Source organism: Megalobrama amblycephala, linkage group LG1 (assembly GCF_018812025.1).
Source record: "Megalobrama amblycephala isolate DHTTF-2021 linkage group LG1, ASM1881202v1, whole genome shotgun sequence".
Lineage (NCBI taxonomy): Eukaryota > Metazoa > Chordata > Actinopteri > Cypriniformes > Xenocyprididae > Megalobrama > Megalobrama amblycephala.
In genome coordinates, this window is record NC_063044.1 from 29,576,465 (window position 1) to 29,597,566 (window position 21,102).

The window sequence follows — 21,102 nt, forward strand, 5'->3', positions numbered from 1 at the left end:
TGTATTTTGGATGTTTTCTTTCCACTAATCTGAATGAAGATATAATGGAAGTAAAATAGCACAAAATCTCAAAATTGACCAGTTCATGAAAAAAAAAAACACAATAGTTTTACCTGTAGTGTCTTGCCTTAAAGGGTTAGTTCACCCAAAAATGAACATTTTGTCATCGCTTACTCATCCTCAAGTTGTTCCAAACCCAAACCTGTATTTCTTTCTGTATTCCGTTCTACCGTCAACTGTTTGATTAACAACATTCTTTAAAATATATTTTTGGCAGTGGCTGTTTACACTAAGTGACAATAGCATATTTTCTTAGCGATAGATGCTTTTTACACTAGGTGAAAATAACGATAAATTCTGTTTACACCATGTAAAAGTATCCGTTCTTTGCAATAAGAGTAAACAGTAATTCGATGCCATCTATACTTTATATTGGCAGATACTAGGGCTGTCAAACGATTAATCGCGATTAATCGCATACAAAATAAAAGTTTGAGTTTGCATAATATATGTGAGTGTACTGTGTGTAATTATTATGTATATATTTAAGAGAAATATGTTATGTACAAAATATTTTTATTTATTTATATATAATATAAAGTATATAAAAATATAAATAAATACATATACTTGTAAATATTTCTTAAATACATACATGGATGTGTTTGTATTTATAAATAAATAATAATTACACACAGTACATCCATATATATTATGCAAACTCAAACTTTTATTTTGTATGCGATTAATCACGATTAATCGTTTGACAGCCCTAGCAGATACTATTTGCACCTCAGTATTTTTGTACATTAACAGGATGCAATAGTATCATAGAGTATAAATGATTATATTTATTAAAATTATTAAATAGATGCTGCCTTATTGGGAGAATAAAAACCCTCCCTACACCTTCCCCTAACCCTACCCAATAAACACTTTTAGTATTATTAAACACTCCTTCGCGGTTTATTTCCACTTTTGGGACATTATTTTCATTTTTATTGAAAATACATACGAGTTCGGCGAAAGGCGGATTCGAACCGGCGTCGATGGCGTTAAAAGCCAGGTTTGCGAGCCTTATTCACTACTGCCTGTGCCACTGAAGACGTTAAACTCTGTGTGTCTTTTTTAAAACTCGAGTGACCCAACCAGACATTGGTGGGCGGAGCTAGTGTAAATAGCATTTGCCAACAAGGGACGCTATTTGCACTTAAATAGACACTCTGTATCTTTTTTGTGTTCAACAGAAGAAAGAAATTTGGAACAACTTGAGGGTGAGTAAATGATGACAAAATGTTCATTTTTGGGTGAACTATCCCTTTAAAAGAAATGATGACCTGTCCTAGTGTCTAAAATATGCTGTTTCATTTTATACACTCTCATATAAAGGAAGATTCATGTCCATGTAATTAGTCAACTTGATTTATTTCCCATTGTAACCATGCAACCTTAGATAATCTTTCCTCTGTTGCGCTTGTACAGTGACATCAATATTGGTTATCGGGTCTAAAAAAAGGCCTAGATGATGCATCACTTTTTTTTTTTTTGTTTCTAATCTGTGTGTTTCTCATAGTCAGAAGAGGATGGTCTCTGGCCTGTGAAACACAAGTAGATTTGTTTTTCTTTTTGGGTGCAGCAGACGGGGTAGCGAGTGTGTTTGTGTGTTCTTGGATTGTTTTTAAAAGCCTCATTGTGTTCACCTAATGAGCCACTGTTAATTCAGATTGTAAGTCTGCATTCCTATTCTTTAGTCCTTGTTTTAAACCCGTTTGGAGTCGTTTTAAGCTGCAGACCTAGATTTAACGGTTCGCGTTACTCATAACGTTTAACTCTGAAACGGGTGGATAATTAGAATATAATTAAAGATGTTTTATGTTGGCATGAGTAATGCAATCTTCAATCAGCAGTCTGTAATTTTCAAGAGTTTCGATGAAGAGTTTCAATTGAGTGACCTCTATATTTAGGTTCTTCTAGATTAGAAAATTAAGTTTATAGCATCAGGGAAGTAAAAAATAACATAATATATCATAAATAACCGTACATAAGCTATAGAGCTATGCTGTTGTGTTTCTGCTCCAGAATGCTTCTTTAAAGCTGCAGTCTGTAATTTTTTTTTTTTTTTTTTGGGTTAAAAATGATCCAAAATCTATTTTTTGAGCAAGTCCATAACCAGCCAGTGTTCAAAACTGTCTCCTTACCTTAGCCCGATTCACAACTGAAAGCTTGTAATAATGTTTTATAATTCTAGTGGTACTGGTAGGTTTCTGCGGGAAATTCAAGCATGTCTTTGCGTCATTACGTCATGTGTGTTAACATAAAGAAGGAGTCCCAGCTAGTAGGCTATATCATGTGAGGATGCTGCAGGCAGCGGATCATTTATAGCCTTTTCTCACAGCAGCTGCAATAATTAAACTTATCATTTTGATAGCGGATTGTATGGTATGATGACGAATGGACAATTAGAGATCACAGGTAACGCTAATACACACTAAATACACCTAGTCATGCAATGCTGATGTTGTTACAATTTGAGAACAAAGTGTAACAATAATAATAATTTGCATGGTTTGACTGATCTGAGCTAAGCAATTGTTAGATTTAATCACCATTGGCAGAGCGATTTATTGTAATTTTTTTTTTTTCTCAGTTGGTCAGAACAAAAGTAGCAGATTTGTTACTTACTTGTTTAGATGGCATTTTCTGGTGAAAATTATTATTTTGGTCATACTTACAAGACCACAATCTGTGATTTGTAAGTACCTGTACAGTATCCACCGGTGCGGTGACTGACAGCCACACATTCTCCTCAAAACATTAGATTCATCCGCACTGAGGAGCCGTGCCGATACACAACCCACATAAAGATGATAATTCAGCATATAACTGCAATTGCAGATTTCGAACAGAGATGGCGACTAAAAGGCAAAACCTACGGACTGCAGCTTTAATGAAAATAAACACATTTTGTTATTGAAAAATATTGCTAGAAATAGTTCAGTGTAATTAAAAATGGTTTGTGCTGTGTATTTTTGTGCTTATTAAAGTATCTTGCCGTAAGTTTAGCAACATGATAACATCAAGCTCAATGGAGTGCAGCAGTCGGGTTCCAGGAGGAAAAATCCAATTCATTTTCTCCGTAGGGAAACTTATTTTTAACGATAATAGACAGACCTACTGTGAGCTAATGGGCTGTTAATCGATAATATATGCTTTTGTTGAAGATATCAGCCTGCATTAATTAATTAAATTTTTTTTTTTTTAAATATTTGTTTAACAGTGCAATTCCCAGTGAAAAACTTCATTACCAATGATTCTGCAAAGAAATTTAAATCAATCATAGAATTAAAACAAACCAATCATGCCAAAAGATCTGCCCACTCCCATGAAGCACTGCAAACAACATTATAGTTGGTGCAAAAACTAATAAAATATAGTGTTTCTAAATATAATATATACATCTTTATTTGTCATTCACAGTGCTTCATGGGATGGTAGTTCTTTGCCTTATTAAAGCTGTTAAGAGCTTGTACATTTGTCTTTTTGTTCAATTTTCAAATGCTTTTTTGCTTCAAATCAAATTTTGTATTGTTGTAATTCACCTTGAAGCTTTGTTGGTTTGGCTGACGGCTTATAATGCTTTAGCAAAGACTTTTTTTAAAATCCTTGTGGGAAAAATGAATGGGGAAAAATATTTTCAGAGGCAATGTTGTTTTCTTGGAATCAATTGTTATTCAGGTCTCCTGTGCGGATTTTGTAATGTATTGTGCGTGGAATTGCTGCCTATGTAGAGCATTTCAGACTCCATGATGGTCAGGACACTGCCTTACTAGGATTGATTAGGAAAGAAGTAAGCAATGAGGCATCTCTCTAGGTTTTGAGCATGGCTGTTTCAGTCATAATATTATGAATATATAGAGACACCTTAAACACTACAGACATTAAAACTTCTAGATTTTCTCACAAAATGTTCCTTTTGTTTCAGATTAACCACCACACATAGCTAGGATCTGCCCTGAGTGTGAGAAACTGAAATCTCCTTAATTCACCTGGTTGATGTATAATTAGTCTGTGAGCTGCAGTATGTGGCACTTCAATGTTTGTATTCACTCCCTGCATCAATAGCAGACCTGCTCGACCACACCCTCCGGTCAAAGTCACACACAGCCGAGCCAGAGAGAAATCAGGCCAGATTAAAGAGGCTTGGCTGCAGTGCAGCGATGGCTGTATTTCAACGTTGAGACATGACTGTGTGTGTGTGTGTGCGGCGCGCGACCTCAGACCTCTGATCCAGCGCCGCACTTCTTTTCCTGCTTGAACCCGATGACATCATCACTCTCGCTGCGAGTCTGAGATGTAGCCCTCATCTTCATATCAGAGCCCTGGTCCTGCGCTGAGCTGTATCTCTGCAGTGTACCTACGCTTTTAAGGCACACTGTGCTGCTAATTGCTACCTGTGTTATCAGCATGGGTTTTTTTCGAGTGGGTTTTTGGCCAAAGCTTCACTCTGGATGAACTCGGCTCAATAAATATCTATCTTTGGAGTGCTGTCCTAGATGCAAGAGCTTTGAGTTCAGGTACAGCCTGAGCGCAGATGACGAGATTGAGCCAAGGCAAGCATGACTACTATTGTTTTGTTGCATGTGTTTGTGCTAAGGATGTGAATGAACCTTCAAATCATGCAGCTTGTTGAGGCAGAGGTGTGCTTTTACTTTTCTAAAGGCTGGAATACACTACACAACTCTTAAAATCTGAACCCATTTTGAGGGGGCTTTCACAATGGGCACGTTTGCTGTGGTCCGAGCACGATTGTTTTTCCCCCGCAGCGTTGGTCTTGTTTCACTCTCACTTGATTCCATCAAACCCTATGCATTTGCATTTGTCTTGCATCATCCCAAACATGCATGACGCTTGATAGAAAACAGATATATTGTTTTTTTGTAATTAATTTGGTGCTGTTATGTCCTGCAAAGTGGACGACACTTTCGTTTACTGTGTGTGTGTTGGATGAAGGCTTGCAAACGGACTCTTTTGAGAAGGCTGTTTTCCCCTAGCTGATAGATGCTTGCTTTCAAATGCTTTCGTGTATATCTGTGTAAGCTCTCAGTGAAGAGCGTCATTGATGTGTATTTACAACATTTTTGAAGCATTGATCATAGACATATCTGTTGAGTGCTTGAACACAATGGCCAATCAGAGGTGTTTACAAATCCACTCAACAGCGCTCAAAATGCTAGAGAGAAATGCTGGTATCGTCACATTTTTTAAATTTTATTACAGACTTTAATTACTTTTGACAACCCTACTCATTCTGTACGATGATACTGCATGCTCACGCTCATCAAACTGTCATCCTACATCAAACCTACATGTGTTTTACTTATGAAGTAGTCATTGGCTAAATCACATGTGCAGGTTACTTTACTTCTTGAGGTAAGTCTGAATCGAATCAAGCCAGTTCTTCATGGTGCCCTGTTTCGAGCTACACTGCCAGTGTGAAAGCACCCTAAAACACTTGACATCAAACATTTGTAAATAGTTATAGCAGAAAAATGTTCTGAACACAACAAACTTGTGCAGAAACATGTGCCTTATTGCTTGGAGATGCATGACAAACTAAAACTGTGTTCCAACATCAGCTCAAAATATCAAACATGCATGAAATCTGTCAACTCTGACTGCACAAAAATCTGCAGACTGGCTATTACTTTCGACAACTAGTGTTTACTCATCCAGTGTAATGTCGTGTAATGTATTCCAGCCTTTATTATTCAGACTTATGATTTTTCCCAGAAAGATGGTATTAGAGGTAAAAAATTGGCCATACTTTCAAAAAGAAGAGAATCTTGCACAATTTTCAAACCACATATAACATGATTCAAAGATATATTTAAAGGGAGAGTTCATCCAAAAATGATTTTTTTTTCAATGATTTACTCACCCTCAAGCCATCCTAGCTGTATATGACTATCTTCTTTCAGACAAACACAATCAGAGATATATTTAAAAATATCCTTAGTCCTCCAAGGTTTATAATGGTTGTGAAAGGGGGGGCTGCGTTTTGAATAAAAAAAAAAAAAAAAAAAATGCATCCATCCATAAAAAAATAGTAATCCATATGACTCCAGCGGGTTAATAAAGGCCTTCTGAAGCGAAGTGATGCGTTATTGTATGAAAAATATCCATATTTAAAACTTTATAAATTCAAATAACTAGCTCCTGGCAGATGACCATACGCAGAATGCGCAAGTCGACTTGCGCCAAATGAGTAATCCTCTGATGCGACGTATGACACAGGATGTAGGAGTATCGTAAGCTCGGATGCCTCTCGTGGTTCAAACAAATAGGGCTGTGCAACAATTTAAGCTCCTTATATTGAAATCCTCAAATTTTTCTTTAAAAATGATAATTTTAGATTTATAATCCGCATTTGTCATTACGTTGTGTGTCAGGTCAAAGGATACTCTTCCGCCGCAATTCAACTTGCATCATGGGTGTTTATTAATATAACTCTGATTGTGTTGATCTGAAAGAAGAAAGTCATATACAACTAGGATGGCTTGAGGGTGAGTAAATCATGGGGTAATTTTCATTTTAAGGTGAACTAATTCTTTAAGTCTTGGAGTGTGAATGCAGACTAAATGTTTACTTTCAAATAGTTCAAATAAAATAGTTAAAGTTAAAGGCCCGGTTTCACAGACAGGGTTTAGGCTAAGCCAGGATTAGGCTTTAGTTCAATTAAGGTATTTAAGTAACTTTTATAAACATACCCTAGAAAAAACATTACTGGTGTGCATCTTGAGACAAAACAATGGCTCTTGACATTTTTAAAGATATGTCAGTGCAAGTTACTTTCAGTTAAAGCAGCTCAAACATGCATTTTAGTCTTGGACTAGCTTAAGCCTAGTCTTGCTAGGGTACCAAAATTGGTGCAGAGTATCATGAAATTTTCCTGCTATTAGCAACAACTGCTGAAATTTACTCATAGAAACTATTCAGAGCATCTTAGCAACCATATACAGCAGGGGTGTCCAACCCTGGTCCTGGAGGGCTACCACCCTGTAGATTTTAGCTCCAACCTGAATCAAACACACCTGAACCAGCTAATCATGGTGTTCAGGGCTGCTTGATAACTACAGACAGGTGTGTTGGAGCAGGGTTGGAACTGAAATCTGCAGGACGGTAGCCCTCCAGAAGCAGGGTTGGACACCCCTGATATACATTATCATTGCCCTGGCAACCATCCTGGTGGTCAGTTTTACGCGGGTAGGCGCTACTCATTGTCTACTAGGGCTGCACGATTAATCGAAATTAAACCACACGTGATTTGGCAATTGGCTGCGTTTTTTAAAATGTATTTTTATTTATGCGCAGCTTGTCAGTGAAGTACGGCTAAATGCTGCTCCATCTGAAATCCAGAGGGCGCTCTCACACAGAAACTCCAGATATGCCCTGCAGAAGAAAGATAATGCACGTCAATCCAGGAAATCATACTATGGGCATCACACACACTGTAGCTGAATAAACAGAAGACTGAAATGCTTTGATTGATTAAACTGGACTAATAAACACAAAACTGACAATATATGGTTTATCTGAGTTCTTCAAACCTTCTTGGGTATTTTCCTGATAATAAAGTATATTTATTAATCGCTAATCGACACATAGCCTTTATCACTGTACAGAATACTGTGAAATAATATGTTGTGTGTATTATTCTGTGTGAGAAACCACGTCATCTCACAGAAGGATGTTTTCAAACGCTCAACTGATGTTATGAATAGAGTTTGGAGTTAAAACAGATAATTAAATGTTGTCTTTTGTTGGACAAGAGATGCATAAATGCTTCTCATGCTTGGAAAGATGTTTGATGCGTGTTGCTTTTTCAAATGCATGTTACTGATCACAGAGCTGCGCTTCACTGACAAGCTGCGCATAAAAAAATAATCGCAGCCTTTGTGATTTCATAATCGCACTAAGCCAAATGGTTTAAGCGCGATTTCGGGTTAATTCAGATTAATCGTGCAGCCCTATTGTCTACAGAAAATGTAAAAATTTAATTTGACTTTCATAATGTTTTGGATTCTGGATGAATTTGGCTGCGGTCCTTGGAGCTCTGTCCTAGTTATGAGAGCTTTCAGTTCAAGCACAGCTTGAGCACAAATGATAAAATAATCTGGTACTGATTTCAGGCAAGGTTGTTAGTAGGGTAAGCGTAGATTGATGCTGGTACATCTAGCTCCTTAAAAAGGTTTTACGCACATCAGCAAGGAAGAATGGTACATCTTCTCTGATAACGTGTTCTTCATCCACGAATGTTTAAGGATGGCCAGTGTTGTAATGTCCCGGTAGAGCGTTTTGCCTGTATTAGTCATGCTGGAATCATCAGTGTGTCACTGCGGTGATTCATCAGGTGATGTGGCTCTGAACACCTGTGGCCTTTGCTTGTTTTTTTATCATGTTGTTTAGGTAATTACTTGATGAACACGCCCTTAAAATCTGAAGTCATAAAAGATTACAATGAGATTCCAGTGTCGTTTTACCAGTGAAGGCTGAACACAAAGAGGCCACTTGCATTTTCTTTTTGGTTTGCTGACTCAGCTTGCTGCGTTGGTGTTTGTTAGAGATATGAAGAATGCTTTGTTTTGTGGGCATACCTGATGTACAGATGCTGGTCAAAACACTATCACCAACCTTCAAAGTAAGAAGTTAATTTGAGAGGATTTGGAAAAGAAAGCCTTTTGTTCAGAAACATTAACTTGAAAGAGCTTGTCTGGTAAAAGATTATCCACAGAAAAATCCGGCCTGTTTAACCTCAGTCAGGACTTCTTTACTAAGGTTTGCCATGTTTGTGAGACTAAAGGCATTACTAAATGTTTAGAAGAAACCTTTATATTTTTTACATTGCTAAAAAATAAATGTTTATTTGATCAAAAATACAGTAAAAACATTAATATTGTGAAGCATTTTACAACTTAAAATAACACTTTTCTATGTCAATATATGTTAAAATGTAATTTATTCCTGTGATCAAAGCTGAATTTTCAGCATCATTATTTCTGTTTTCAGTGTCACATGATCCTTCAGAAATCATTCTAATATGCTGATTTTTGTGGAATCTGATACATTTTTCAGTATTTTTTTAATGAATAGACAGTTAAACAGCATTTATTTGAAAAACAAATATTGTGTATCATAATAAATGTCTTAATGCATTCTTCTGGCGGAGTAAAAGTATTAATTTATTTTCTTTTTTTCCCTTTAAAAGTCCTAACTTCTTAACAGCGATGTAGTGTACATACATAAGTAAGTACATATTTCAATCCAGCTTATCCTGCTGTGAAATGTAAAGGATGTAGATTCCACAGTAATATGTTAATCTGAAAAAGACTTATGTGTATTTTAGTTAAAGTATTGTTTGTGTGTGAACAGGTTTGGCTATACTTTGAGGGCCAAATGTCCTATCTTTAATAGTGAAATATTATGACAACCGACTAGTGAGGACATTTTACCGGTCCTCACTAGATAAAAAGCCTTATAAATCGGCCAAAACTTGTTTTTATTTAAATCTAGTGCTTTGCATGTTTCTGGTTTAGGCAATAGAAAATCTCTTTAACCTGATATAAAAGGTCAAAATATGATATAATAGATATAAAAAGATGATATAATAGTATATGCAATGTCCTCACTAATATAGTGAAGCAAACCTGTGTGTGTGTGTGTGTGTGTGTAGCTTTTTTCCATCACCCTGTTTTTATGCACATTTTGAAGTGTCGCATCAGAAACGTGATGGAAACGCCAAATTTCAATAAATCGCAAAAAGGTTTTTTTATGCTCACTTGAAGTGGTTTTTGACTTTTGAGAATAGTGGGAGATGGAAATGCATTTGTCGAATAAATTCTGACATAGAGAACATTAAACCCATGTAACTAATCTGATTTTGATTTGATAAACTTTATTATTTCCCGAAGGAAAATACAGTTTACTAATCGGCTGTTTCCGCTGATTGTGATTTATTCACTGGTTACTAGGTTACCTATACCACCGTCATCCGCTCGAACAACTTGATGGATTTTTTTTGGGAACTTTGAAAAGATTCCCTTCATGTTTATATGGAAACCTAGCTTGTGTTTGTGTGTGTCCAAAAATCTAAAATAGTGAAAAAATTAGTATTTTCACCTAAAGTAGATATGTTCATGTTCTTACTTGTCATGTCATATACCTAGTTATTGCATAATATCAGAGTATCTACTTCTCACCCGAGTTTTTATCAAGCACATGATGACATTTTGTTGATGAAGCGGCCTGTCTTATTAAATGGATTATTTCCTAAACCGAGAGTCCAGTAGACCAGAGCGTGATGGTCATAAAAGCTCTGTGTGGTCCTCTGATTGTGCCTGCTGGCCTTTAATTAAAACAAAAATGGACTTTAATGCTCAATGTTCCCATGACAACCCTCTTCAAATCTGAGGTTGACCCTTCTCTGTAGTGTAAAGAAGCTATTCAGCTTTATATTGGAAACTTGAAACAGTGGTCTTATGATATAGATCCTAAAGGTGTAATGCTCTTCTGTCAGTATTTGCAGGCGTATTGAGATGTGACAGGCGTGTAAAGCTCAGCTGACCCGTCAGTCACGTCACCGCATGAACTGTGGGTGTGGAGACGCTACATCCTATTTGTCTCTGGCTCTGCAGACTTCTATGTAAAACGTCTGTTTGCTTTTGGAGCCCTGCTCAGCTGACTTAAGCCAAACCATTCTAATGAGAGATTGTCTCCTTTTGCTTATTGATTTCATGCTTCTGTCCTCTGCCGCCATTGAGACAGACCTCCTGAATCTCTTAACCTTTCACCTTTTTTATTGACTGAAATTGGTGCAAGTGTGTGTGCGTGAGTGAGGGAGAGCAAAAGCACATCAGATAGTGTATGCCAATGAAAAACAGAGTGATATGGGTAATGTTTACACATTCAGAGCTGATGTTTGCTGTCATAATAGTGTCTAGGACACTGGTAGTGGTTGTCATCTGACATGCTTCTTATTGAGTGCTCACCTCTCTTTCCTTGTTTACATTTAAATTTAATCATTTAGCAGACACTTTCATCCAAAGCAACTTACAAATGTGGAGAAGAGTAGAAGCAATCTAACCAACAATAGGGCACAGTACATGTAGCAAGTTTTTTTTTTTTATTTATTTCTTTTATAGATATATAGAATAGGAAGTGTTAGCATGAATGGATCAAGTGTTGATGAAAAAATGTCTTCAGCCATTGAAAAAGCTTGGGTTGAGTAACAGTCATTCCACCAGCAGGGAACAGTCCAGGTAAAGGTCAGTGAAAAGTAATTTTGTGCCTCTTTGGGATGGCACCACAAGGTGCCGTTCATTTGCTGAACGCAAGCTTCTGGCTGGCACATAGGTCTAAAGTAGTGAGTTTAGGTATGGGGTACAGAGCCAGTGGTTGTTCTGTAGGCAAACATCAAAGCCTTGAATTTGATGCTAGCTGCTATTGGCAACCAGTGCAAGTTTATGAAGAGAGTTGTGGCGTGCGCCCTCTTCGGATGGTTAAAGACCAGTCTTGCTGCAGCGTTCTACTGTAGATCAGTTGCAGAAGTTTGGCAGCGCATGCTGGAAGGCCTGCCAAGAGAGCATTACATTGCAATAGTCCAGTCTGGATAGAAGAGGAGCTTGGACAAGGAGTTGTGTAGCATGCTCCAATAGGAAGGGCCTGATCTTCCTTATGTTGTACAAGGCAAATCTACAGAGCCAGGCAGTTCTAGCAGTACATAGCTATCCAAAAGTTGCATATTTAACTAATGCACAAATTTGGAATAACGCATAAAACATTTTGCGAATAAAGCACTGTTTCCATCCAGTTAGTCGAAGAGAACAAAGTAGTCAATTCCTGATAAACTGGCGCCAAAGTCCCTTTAAGATGAGTCATTTCACTTGGCGGCCATCTTTGAAACGCCTCTGAGGCATCCAAGTGCAGCTCCTATCTCTTTGAATGGGGAAACATCAAATTCTCCAAAGCTGTTTGCCAAGCTTTCGATTAAATTTCATATTTGAAATCACCAATGAAATCTGACAACAACTGTCTCATAATTTGTTTTCCAAACGCTCAAATCATGACAAAAAAACTGTATTTTTTAGGCTGGATCAAGCTAATGTGCATGCGCAGATGTAAATGTGCCTCATTTTGGAGGCGCGCGTCTGACTGTTTCTATAGGAACCGGAGCTTCTAACGGCCGCTGCAGTGACGCGATGACTTTACCAGTCGGCGATTGGCTCTTATTTAGAAGGCGGGACTTATTCCGCCATATTGCGCGTTGCACTTTCTCCCATTCAAAACAATACGAGTGACACGTCTTTTGTTATTCTATAGTCTTTGCTGGCGCTAAATATCTCTAATATGGAAAATAGAATTTTCAGCAGTAGAAGCCACTGTATATAATAATGTTTGCATATAATAAAGTATTTGCGCATCAGAGTGCGCAGATAAAACGCAATAAACACGGTCATGTTATTTTGCATTCAGATGGTGTTTGTGAACGGAATTAAACAAAACCACTTTAACGGCAGACTTTTCTTAGGCATTGCAGAATGACCAAAACAGCTGTGCAACGAGATCGGTCCGCTGGTTAGTCCAGTTATGCCGTCCCATTGCCAAAGTCACGTCTTTTTTGATGCGCATCAAAGGATTTATTTGGTAAAAGTGTTTCCATCGCAGTTTATGCAAATGTTTTTGTATTGCATAAAAAAAATGTATCCGACTCATTTGAGAGCATTTTTTTGTATGCGCATTTTTAGAATTTATGCACATCTTGGCATTTTCATCCAGCATGTTTTTTTTATTTTTTATGCAAAATCCCAAAATGTGCATAAAAATAGGTGGATGGAAACGTAACTAATATGGTCTGTGAAGTTTAACTGATCATCGATCACAACTCCAAGGTTCCTGGCTGTCCTGGATTGAGTTATGTTTGGCTGAGACCATGAGCAGTTCTGTCTTTGCAAGCTTGTTGATTCCCTATCTTCCACTTACATTGTTCCTTATCTAAACAGTGGTCACATTTGCATGGACACCTTCTGAATCCAAACACAGTATTTACATGAATGCTACGTAAAGTGATCGGGTTGATGTGCGTCTATGTCACAAGCTTCAAACTGGATTTAATATGAGTTTCCCACTGTTTGTGCATACAAACCATTCTCCCTGTCTTGTTTTAAAGGGGTCCTTGATTAGAATTTAACTTTTTTAACTTTAGTTGGTGTGTAATGTTGCTGTTTGAGCATAAACAAACAACATCTGCAAAGGGAGACATTTTCTTTTAAAGAATTCGCTGTTTAAGGAAAACAACAAACGGCTGGTAGGGACTACAACGAGCTTCTTCCCGGGTTAATGACATCACAAACCCTAAAATTTACATAAACCCCGCCCCCGAGAACACACAACAAAGGAGGTGAGGCCATGTTGAGCTGCTTTAGAGAAGAGGAAGAGTTGTTGTAGTAGAGTGTTGTTAACATGCTGTCATTTTACGTCGTACTGCTTCACAAACATTCAGCATTGAATTTGCACAAAAGATTAACATGACAGCACATGCTAGTCGATGAGTTGAATCAACTCCACAGCAACTACATACATTTATCCAGTAACCGTTCAGAAATGTCCAGATGCATTCTATAAGTTGTAACTTCTTCCTGAGTCTCTCCATCAGTGTCCGACTCCGGTTTGAACAATGTAAGGCTGAACACCATTACTGACAATCCTCATTTTGTCTGCGTGAGATTCTCCAGCTTTGTTGTTGTTGAGCAACCAAACTGTGAGCTGTTAAAGCTCCGCCCTCTTCTGGAAAAGGGGCCGGGGGCAGCAGCTCATTTGCATTTAAAGGGACACACAAATGGCGTGTTTTTGCTCACACCCAAATAGGGGCAAATTTGACAAGCTAGAATAAATGATCTGTGGGGTATTTTGAGCTGAAACTTCACAGTGGGATCTGGTGGGATGCTGTCCTGCTGTCCTACTCCACTTCACAGACTTTAATTAGAAGGAGAATTTTAGAACAACACGACAGTCATTTGACACTTCAACACACTTGGCTTCTGTGCATACTTTTATGTCCAATTCAGTTCTGCACATGAGTTTGTTTGGGTTGATTTTGTTTTAACCAGTTCAGAAAATTACTATTCAGTAGCTTGTGATTTGATGAGCTACAATTCCAGACTAGCTTCTCCAGCACTGCTGTGTGTGTGTGTGTGTGTGTGTGTGTGTGTGTGTGGATCCAGCACTTGTCCCATTAAATTTCGTCCTAGTTTAGCTTCGCCCTCTCTGTTTTCAGGTATTACTCTCCCATCCTTTCTCTGAAGGTGCAGTACAGACTAGTCATTCATTGACTGCCAGTCCTACAGGGAAATGAAGCCTCTATCAGCCACCCTCATCTCACATCGCTGTGGCTTTTGCATCCTGCTTTGCATTCTGGGTTTGAGCTTTATGTGTCACCCAGTTGGTGGGCAATGTATTGCTGCCCCCTTTATTAGAAATTCTCATTATCGTTTAATTATTATTAATATTATTATTATTATTTTTGGCTTGTTGTTTGTTTAAACTGTATTTAATTCTTCCCTAAAATCTTTTATCAAAATGTCATAATTTACTCTGCCTCCGAAACAACTTTCCTTGTCTGCTGAAGTCACATAGGCCACATTGGCAATTGCATTATGTTAACCGTTAGCTATTTATACGCTGTTTCAGCAGTCTCATGTTCAGGTCTGGCTCCATTATGGACCGCCCACTTTTCATGATCCAATCAATTCTTACTGGATAAAATGAAATCCTTTCATTTTTTCTCATCCCAACTTAAAAATACACTACCGAGCACAAGTTTGAATTTGGTATGTTTTTTTTTTGTTTTTATGTTTTTGAAAGAAGTCCATGTTCACCAGTGTTTCCCAAAGAATTTTGTAAGACCATGGGGGGTGGACTTTCACTCAGCCCCTCAAGGGGTTCTGGGGGCATTCCCTCACGAATATTTCATAGGTATATTAATAATTATTGTACTTTTACAGTAGTAAAGTTCCAATACTGTCTTCACCTCCAAGAGTTAAACCCTCAAACTTTTATTTTGGCAGAAAGCTTTTAGGTTTCTGAGAACATTACCTCATTTTACTAGATTTTTAATCATCTAACCACAGAAATGTTGGAAATTATGCAAATGTGAAAATAAAGCATAACTGCCACACCTTGCATTCTCAAATGCATGCTGAACTGGCAGTATGTGCACTGATTGTTCAATTCACTGTGAATCGAGCCGTTCTCAAAAACTTGAAAAATACTGGTTCATGAGCTGCTCGTGTGCAGTGCTTCGCTTTGAATCAACAGCAGCAGACTATAATCTTAATTAAGGTGCAGCCTCTTAAAATTTGATAAGTGCACAAAACCATATCGCGATTTTGATTTTTAGTTCGATTGATGCTTTGCCAAAGCAATGGCACAAAACACAACAATTTGCATTATCATGAGCGGTGTAAATATATTTTCGGTTCAATATGAAACCGTTCCGAGACACATTATAGTTATTGGGATTATTGTTTAGATTATAGAACAGTTAATAGTTTTTATTCCTGTGATTGTAACTCCAGTCTTCAGTGTCACATGATCCTTCAGAAAGCATTCTAACATACTGATTTGATCAATTATCAATGTTGAAAACAATTGTGCTGCTTAATGTGTGTGGAAACCATGATGCATTTTTGTTTCAGGATTCTTTAATGAATTGAAAGCTCAAAAGAACAACACTTATTTGAAATAAGAATCTTTTGGAACTTTTTTCCCATGTTTTTCATTAAAAAAAAATTCTGGAATCTATTTTAATGGTTTAATTAAATTTTTGTTTAATTAAACCATTAAACATTACGGAAGTAAAAGTTTCACGTTGACTTCAAGGACACAAAGAATTGGTGTTCCTGGTGGCATGACGCTCTGTGTACAGGTGTACAATTACATGATTCAAAGCGTAAATGTGTTTTGAGAGTGATCGACATCGTCAGACGGGGAGGGATTTGCTGATCGTACGCATCGATTGAAATACAAGATCAAATACAAACTGCATTATATAAACATGTATTCTGGTACCGCATATTTAGCTGCTCCTATCAAAATATTTATGTCCTCTGATGTGTCCTAGATCTGGTCCCACGACTTCTGACTATTTGTTAAACATGGATGTGGTGGAGAGGTGCCTGTCTTATTGTGTATTTGTGATTGGCCCTGAATGTGGCAGAACCAGTTCACAGTGGGCGTGTGAGGTGTACGTTTCAAGTCTGCTTTCTCAAGGTTTTGTGTGTGTTTGGTGCTTGTTTACAGAAACTGTCTCACACCAGCCCAGGAGCTGTCTCCATTTGTCTATCCTTTCACAGGTGTAGACACTCAAATCCAAACTCTCGTCTTGACAAAGCATTACTGTGTAAAAGAATATATGTCGCATATACGTGGATCGTTGTTCTCCATTTGATGTGGTTCAGATTACACATTTAGTCAGTGTTTGTCACCTCACGTGGTCTGTAGGTTATTTTTCCCCCAAATCATTTATTTTTTCATTAAAAATCTCTGCATTCTGTTTTAATGGTTTAATTAAATTTTAGGTAATTTTTGTTACTTGATTACTATTTAGGGCCCTATGAAATCTATTTGTGTTTATTTTTTTAAACCAAATTCTGTGTTTTCTGTTTAATTTTTTCTGGATTCTGTTTTTAATGGTTTAATAACATTAATAATCAAAAGCATTTTTAATTAATTGAATTTATAAAACTTTAACAATTCAATAATTTATACATTTTTACAATAATAGGGCAGTATGAAATGTTTTTTGTTGTCTTTACATTTTATAGATTTATAATGTAGTTATTGTAATACAAATTTATTATCAAAAAAATAAACCATTAATAATCTGATTTATCTTTTAAAATGTAATCAAATGAAAATTAAAATTCCTTTAATTTTTTTGCAAAGTGCTGGTTGTTTACTGTTAAAATGAAAACTTAAAGCGGAACTCGGTAAGATTTGCGAAGCTCCCCCTACAGGTTCCTTCAGTGAATCATACTGTCGTAAATACTCCAAGCGCAGCTCTGGACTACAACGACTACAACGCTCACCAGCTCAGTAGTTTTGCAAATACAGTACAAGAAATCTCAATGGAGGTGGGTAATTTTCGAAATTGTCTTATAAAGTCATAATATATACATTGTTTTTGAATTACCATAAAGCATTTTGTCACTCTCGCGTGAACGTGAACATGAGGCGAGATTGTTTCGGGTCGGCAAAGCTCAACTTGCAAGTGCTGTATTCTGGCGTAGACGTGCCAGAGGGGGTTAGTGCTCGCCTCAAACACACCACTACAAGTCAATTAACCATCGTAAGGACTTAGAAAATTATTTATGACGGTAAAAAAAGTTACTTAGTTCTGCTTTAAAATTAAAGAGAAATTGTAATTTATTGCTTAAAAAAATAGTTATTACTTTAAGTACATTCTACTGTACAATCCTAATATATTTCTGTCACATCACTGAAATCATAGGTCTCTACGGTATGTCTGTGTGTTTGTGTGAGGAAAAAGAGACCGATAGGTGGGATCTCTCCTATTGTCCGGCACATCAAACGCTCTGCAGACGTTGAACACCTGCCTCTTATTGGCTCCACAGACCTCAGCCCTGAACTGCTTAGCTTTTGAAGTGATCCTGGTGTGTGTGTGGCTTTCTGAGACTGGGCTCTGGGTGCGTGCGCATGTCTGAGTGTGTGTGCGCACTCAGCTGTGGTGCACCCTGGGGAAAGTGATGTCATTGTTGCCCAGAGAGCCGATTATTGGAGAGGCAGCGAGTGGAAGCAAACGACCAATTAGCAGAAATTGGACCAGGAGTGTCTTCACCATCACATCTAATGCATCAACTCCTGAGTGTCTTTAGATTTCTGGCGACGTGCATGTTCGTGTGTGTGCGGTTTCTTGAACCCTTGCTTTGCTCACTCGATCAGATGATTTGGGCTGTAGGGCATTTCCTCATTGCTAGTCTTAACGTGTTTTCTTCTGTTAGATTCGTCTTCCCATGTTGTTCAAGTCCCCCTGTAGTCAGTAATTTTATCCCTTAAAACTCATCTTTGATTACTAAAATTACATATTTAATTTTTTTTCTATACACCCTTGCCTCATTTAATATACAATAAATTAATATGCAAATTAGCCCCGCCTCCATTCACTCACGCCAACTCAGAGATCCACTCGGTCAACTTATTGAGGTAAACGCTGCACAATGGTATCGCTCTTTACAACATCATATCGGTAATTAGTCTTTTGCTGGACTGTTATCAAACAGCTAATAATGTGTTACAGCTAATGTTACACAAACCATGTTCCCCGCCCTGTCAGACAGCTGCCTTCTAACAATCAGTGGAGAAAGGCATATAGTTTATATATATTATTATACATATTATTCATATTGTTTTATTTTATTAAGCAAATTTAAATGCCATTCTTCCACTTGAAGAAATAGTCTTTGACATGTAAAATAGAGATGCAAACAAGTAGTCCTTTGTGAAATAACTGTTACTACATTAGTAACAGAGTATTTTAGCACATGGGAGTGCTATACTGACCAATCAGCATTTCTATGATCAAGTTCAACATGTTTTATGTTGCTTATTGTACCACATACTGTTTTTGTACACAGTATATACTGGGTAGTATGCAGTATGCGAGTATTCCACTCTGAACACGCCCTTTTTCTCTCTCTTTCCTGCAGAGAATGTTCCAGTGGAGCTGCGAGAGCCGTTCTACTGTGATCAGTACGAGCAAGAACACCTAAAGCCTCCGGTCACGCGCCTGCTGCTGTCCCCCGAACTCTACTGTCGCACTTACGGCCTGCTGCTCGGCGGAAGCCCGGGGGCCGAGGGGCCCCCCAAAGACATTCCAGCACTCCTACAGGTCCTGGGCAGGAAGGGCTTGGCACCCAAAGACCAGAATGCCCCTGTGACAGAGGCCGAGCTCCGACAGAAGCCCATCAAAATGGTAAGACGTATGAGCGGAGCACGTTCCTGTCTGAATTATGTACAGAGCTGAGTTTCATTAAACAGCAATTTGGAGTTGATACAGTAGCTTTTGTATCTCAAAACTCAGGGCTGAGTTGCTGTCTGCTGTCGAATCGAAATTCAACCTCAAGTTCTCTCGTGTGCACCACATTAATAGCCTGCCTGAGAGACTCACTATCAATCACGATTGATTCTCATGTTGGCTAAGATAAAGAGTTGATAGTCAAGTCACATTTATTTATATAATGCTTTATAGATTTTCAGAGCAGCTTCACATTAATAAACTGGAAAATTAACTGTAAAATGATGAAACAAATTACATTTCAGCTGTAAAGCAGCTGTACTGAAGGTAAGTGGCATTATTCAGCTCAATTTAGTTCAATGTTGATTCAGTTCAGTTCAATAACTGTCAATGTGGCAATGAGTTCAGTTCATTCATAAGCAACTCTACCTACATAAGGCAAAAGTATCATTAGTTCATTGTTGATTCAGTTCAATAAGTCAGCCCTCTACAATGCAAGTAAATCACTTGCCACCAGATTTCACGAGAGGCGACTAAAAATGTATTTAATTAGCCAATGGCTAGTGTACGATTACAGTTGCTTGCAAATGAGTGAGAAGCACACTTTCTCTCACACACTCACACACTGGCCTTGGAGCCATTTGGATTACTTTTATGATGGATGGATGCATTTTTTGAGCTTCAAAATCTCACCCCCTATTTAATACTATTATAAATCTTGGAAGAGCCAGGATATTTTTTTAAATATATCTTCTATTGCGTTCGTCTGAAAGAAGATACTCATATATACACCTTGGGTCACCGTGATTTTGCCAAGTAAGACATGTTCCTGGATCAACATATTTTGTTGATCCTGGAACAACATTCCTATCTGAAAATTTAGTCCTAACCTTTTCATAAACCCCCTAAACCTAACCCTACCGATAACTTATCCCTAAAATGAGAGGGAAATGATAGTTGAATAACACTGTTGTGGAAGCACCTAACCCAGGTTGTAAGCCTAAACTTGACATAAATGGTAAACTTGTCCCTCAAATCTGATTGGTTGATTGGAATGTTGTTCCAGGATCAACAAAGATGTTGATCCAGGAACATGTTGTACTTGGTGAAATAACATTCACCATACTCCTAAGATTGCTTGAGGGTGAGTAAATCATGGGATAATTTTCATTTTTGGGTGAACTATCCCTTTAAGTGTATAGTATCAGTATATTAAATCAGTGCATTAGCTCTTAAAGTGACAGCAGCCTAATATTCCTGCTGCTGCCTGTGTTTTTAATGTTAAAGGGTTAGTTTAGGCCTCTATTGCCAGCAAGATGATGAACACTTTCAAATGCCTAGAAAGCTACTAAAGAGGGTTAGTTTACCACACATGCTCGCTTCTTTACCTGATTGTCCCGCGGATTAAAGGACGAACGTGGTTAGAAGGAGAAGGAGACTTTTGCAGGAGACGAAAGATTGAATTTGCTGCTTAATATGCCGCCTAAGAAAAATCCAATCCTACCCGATGAGGTGGAGGAGATCAAGAAATCTCTGGACTTCTTGTCGGCGGAGATTTCAACTGTAGCAGCGCAACAGAAGAAAATAATTGATCTGATGGGGGAAATACAAATGTTAAAAAGGCAAAGCTTGGAGAAGGACCGAAAGATCGCTATTCTGGAGACTCGAGTTGCTGACCTCGAGCAATACACCAGAATTAATGATGTGGTTATCAGCGGCCTGAGAACCAAACACCGGAATTATGCTAGGGTGGCTGCAGTCGATGGGCACATTGCTGCCGGAACGAGTGAAGCTTCCGAGGAGGAGAAGGAGTCGCTGGAACAACAGGTGATTTGTTTTTTGGACAGCAAAGGCATCCATGTTAACAGCGGGGACATCGAGGCTTGTCATACCCTGCCGAGCAAAAACAAAACGGCCACTCCATTGGTAATAATCCGGTTCACGAACAGAAAGAAAAAGTCAGCACTCCTCAGACAGGGAAGGAAATTAAAAGGTACCGAAGTTTATATCAACGA

General features: G+C 38.0%; 1 protein-coding gene across 4 annotated transcripts in view; it reads left to right on the plus strand.

Moving 5' to 3' along the window:
* Window positions 1-21,102, plus strand: part of camsap3 (calmodulin regulated spectrin-associated protein family, member 3) — a 51,333-nt gene that overhangs the window by 2,406 nt on the left and 27,825 nt on the right. For all 4 annotated transcript variants that reach the window (XM_048188605.1, XM_048188615.1, XM_048188632.1 and 1 more), the window contains exon 2: window positions 18,780-19,045. In XM_048188605.1, the coding sequence (XP_048044562.1) occupies window positions 18,780-19,045 (266 nt within the window). The remainder of the gene's footprint in view (window positions 1-18,779; window positions 19,046-21,102) is intronic.